Source organism: Anopheles arabiensis, chromosome 3 (genome assembly GCF_016920715.1).
Source record: "Anopheles arabiensis isolate DONGOLA chromosome 3, AaraD3, whole genome shotgun sequence".
NCBI classification, from domain to species: domain Eukaryota; kingdom Metazoa; phylum Arthropoda; class Insecta; order Diptera; family Culicidae; genus Anopheles; species Anopheles arabiensis.
The window spans coordinates 62,300,661-62,303,954 of record NC_053518.1 but is presented as its reverse complement, the minus strand read 5'-3'; the positions used below and the strand labels follow the sequence as shown (position 1 = coordinate 62,303,954).

General features: G+C 46.2%; 1 protein-coding gene across 1 annotated transcript; it reads right to left on the bottom strand.

Moving 5' to 3' along the window:
- Positions 1-206: 206 nt before the first annotated feature.
- On the bottom strand, positions 207-1,132 carry LOC120901121 (casein kinase I-like). The gene is made up of 2 exons (XM_040308829.1): positions 621-1,132; positions 207-510 (listed from the first exon to the last, which is right to left on the bottom strand). The coding sequence occupies exons 1-2, from the start codon at positions 1,130-1,132 to the stop codon at positions 207-209; spliced, it is 816 nt and encodes a 271-aa protein (XP_040164763.1).
- Positions 1,133-3,294: the final 2,162 nt, after the last annotated feature.

The window sequence follows — 3,294 nt, the reverse complement described above, 5'->3', positions numbered from 1 at the left end:
GTCCTCTTTGGTTAGGCCGCTGGTGAGTCTGACAACACCAGAGGCCAACATCCAGTGGCGCCACGAGGAGGCAGAGGATCGGATTTGGCCACCGTCCCAGCATCGGGCTGTTCCTTCACGGCGCCTTATACTGGGGTGACTTACACGTCACTTTACGAAAGCTGGAACGAAGAGAGAGAGAGAAAGAAAAGAAATTAGGTGCTGGTTTAGCAGCCAAACCGGTTCCAATCGAAATGCAAATCGTGCTGCATGGAATGTTGGCGCAGCAGATTCCGGAACATCCGCTTCAGCTCGGTATAGTCCGGCGCGTCGCAGAATTCCATCTGCAACGCGTACTCGGTCAACCGCTGAAACTCAGCCGGCAGTCCTCTACACAGCTCGCTAGGCGTAATGCGCAACTTCAGAAGCAGTGCCTCGTCCGGATCAAATCGCTCCTCGGTACCATACCACGGTAGGCCTCCGCGGAGCAAAAACACCAGCATGTAGGCGAGTGACAAAATGTCATCTCGCCTGCTCGGTGTATACTCCAGATGAGCGAACACTGGTGCAAACTCGATCGTTCCGGCGAACGGGAAAAACGCATCCTGCGCTATGTGTTCCCCGTGCGTGGGTGCCGATACGGCTCGGCAAGACCGAAGTCGATCAAGTGCAGCGTCTTGCGGGTCGTTCCGCGACCCAGCAGGACATTGTCCGGCTTCAGGTCGCGGTGAACGTACCCCAGCTCGTGGAATGTTTCCAGCCTGTCGAGCAGTTGCAGCGCTAGCTGCGAAACCGTCTTCAGACCGAAGCGTCCTCCGCACAAGTTCAGTAAGTCCTGCAGTGATGGCCCCAGGCGCTCCAAAACCAGCACGTCGCGTTTGCGATACGTACCGGCGTCGATGAGTCTGGGCCATCCACGAGCCTTCGGCAGCCGCGCATAGATCCGGCGCTCCGTGGCGAGCAGGAGCCGGTCCACCTCTTTGCTGGCCATTTTCATCACCACCGGCTGCTTGGAGCGGGCATGGCTGCCCACCAACACCGTGCCGCAGCCACCAGCATCGAATTCGCCTTCAATCCGATAGGTGGAGAGATTCACCACCATCAAGGACTCCGGCGAACTAGAATTGGGCGCACGTCCTTCTCTAATCGACATGTTCGATTCTCTTTGGCCACCTGCGAAATGTAACTGGAAGCAACAGCAGAATCAATTTTTCGCAAAAACACTCGAAAAAACCGTTAAAAGTGAGAGCGAACGAAAACACGTCACCTTGCGTTTACTCGTAGTGAGGATATAACCTGATGCATAAGTGTGGTCTACATATATAGCCTTTGGTTGGGTGATGTTCACATGTGTACTACGATCGAAACAGCAACTTGACAGATTACGCATTTTCGGCTGGTAACCATCTAGTTACCTGTGGTGTGTGGGTTTTGGAAAACGCATCCAAGTGTTGTTACATTTCCAGGTCCGATTTTGGTTCATTTCGTCGTACCGGTGCCCTGGCCTGGCGTGGCCTGTGCGAGTTCTGTGCAGATCCTGTGTCGCGTCCTGTGTGCTTCTTTTATTGGGGTTTTTCTTTTTTACGGCTTTTTTGTACGGGTAAAAGTGATAAGGTTTTCTGGGACAGTGGCGCTCAGCATCGTTCCCTTCATCCTGTAACAACCGGTAGGCATTTGTTTACATCGTTTAAATAATGTTTTGTTGTAATTTCAGTCCGTGGAGATGAAAAGCCAGACCAACAGCCAGCAGCTGTATCACACCCGCCACCGTGCGTCTCCATGAGAATGCGTCAAAGTGGTGGACGCTTTTATCTCCGAAACAGGATCAACATCAAAGCATCAACCGGCGGCAGAATTTAAAAAGAACTTACATATTACCCAGGCTGGATGGACGCAAGCCTTTAAAGTATGAATGCAAAAGTATTGAAAACCTCGCCCGGATTGGAACTTTAGAGAACTAAAAAAACATGAAATTGGTTTGTGAACATTAACATTTAATCGCGTAGCGAAAACGTTTACTTTTTTTTTTGCAGTGAGAGTCTTCCAAACACGCGGATGTGTGCCTTTGATGGAAACGGTTTATTGCGCGGATTCTAAATACACCTCGTAAAATGGTACCCGTTTTTGGTCGCGATGTCGAGATGCCGCCGAGATATGAAGCGTGCGAATTTGCGAATTGCGATGGCAAGAAATCACCCGATCGCGCACGAATCGCGCAGCTCATTCGCCTCCTCGAACACGAACCAATGTCCCAATGTCCAGCGTCATCTATCGGCGAGATTTAGTACTATTCAGAACCGCTGCATCTTTTACTGTCAACCGAAGCTCTACGCAAGGTGGATGCAATCCGAGATCAGGTGAGGACAGATAGAGACGAAGACTAAGAAATCATTAATTTATTTGCTATTTTCACCTTTATTCCGCATCATCTACGAGACACACATGGACACACGAGGACAATTGCAGTAAGTATTGCCTGATTTTGTATCTCTGATGTTTGTTCAATAAAATGAATAAATACAAAAATGCACTTGCCTATAAGCAAGAAAGAAAATGTTTTCTGTTTGCTATACTTTTTGAAACCAACGGTGTGTAGCGGGTCTAAAATGACACCAAAGTCCCCCAACTATGGCGACCCACCCAAGGTGGATTTTAAAAATATCAGGTGGTGGACTCTGGAGTGCATTTTGACAATTCGTCACTTGACGTAAGGTCCCCAGGATTCAAACTTTGTTTACATGAATTAAATTTGTTCATATAATTTATCTACCCCATTTTTTCGAATAAATATTCTTTAAAAATATATGTTGGACTTTGTGAGTATTTCTTATTTAACATTGAAACATACATTAAAGTGTGTTATTTTGTGTTATTCTGTGAATTTATTCTAGAATTCTTTGTGTTTTCGACATTTTTGATGATAAAAATTAAGAAATCATTATTTTTTTCAATTTTTACATTAATTCCTCATTATCTACGAGCCGCATGGCCGCAATTTACTTGAGATTAGAACTCATGCATGATTTTAAATTTCGTGCATAAACAAATCATCAAATCTTTTGTTATATTTATTACGTTTTTCGATAAAATCAATAGACACACACTAAAATGCACATAATAACAAATCGAAATCTGTTATATTTGCTAAGCTTTGTGTGCGGAAACCAATGGTCAACGGTTCTAAAATGACGTAAAGTCCCTCAACTATGGCGACCCCCAAAGGCCCCTAATCCACCACCTGATATTTTGAATCCACCTTGGCTACAACGGGACAAGTTCAACAACAACTGTCATCGTTTTTCCCGATTCACTTTA

Excerpts from the sequence above, each read along its gene's own strand:
- LOC120901121 (XM_040308829.1), bottom strand. The coding sequence starts at position 1,132 with ATGTCGATTAGAGAAGGACGTGCGCCCAATTCTAGTTCGCCGGAGTCC. Across the intron at positions 511-620 it reads GACTTCGGTCTTGCCGAGCC|GCGAGATGACATTTTGTCAC; the intron begins GTATCGGCACCC and ends TACACCGAGCAG.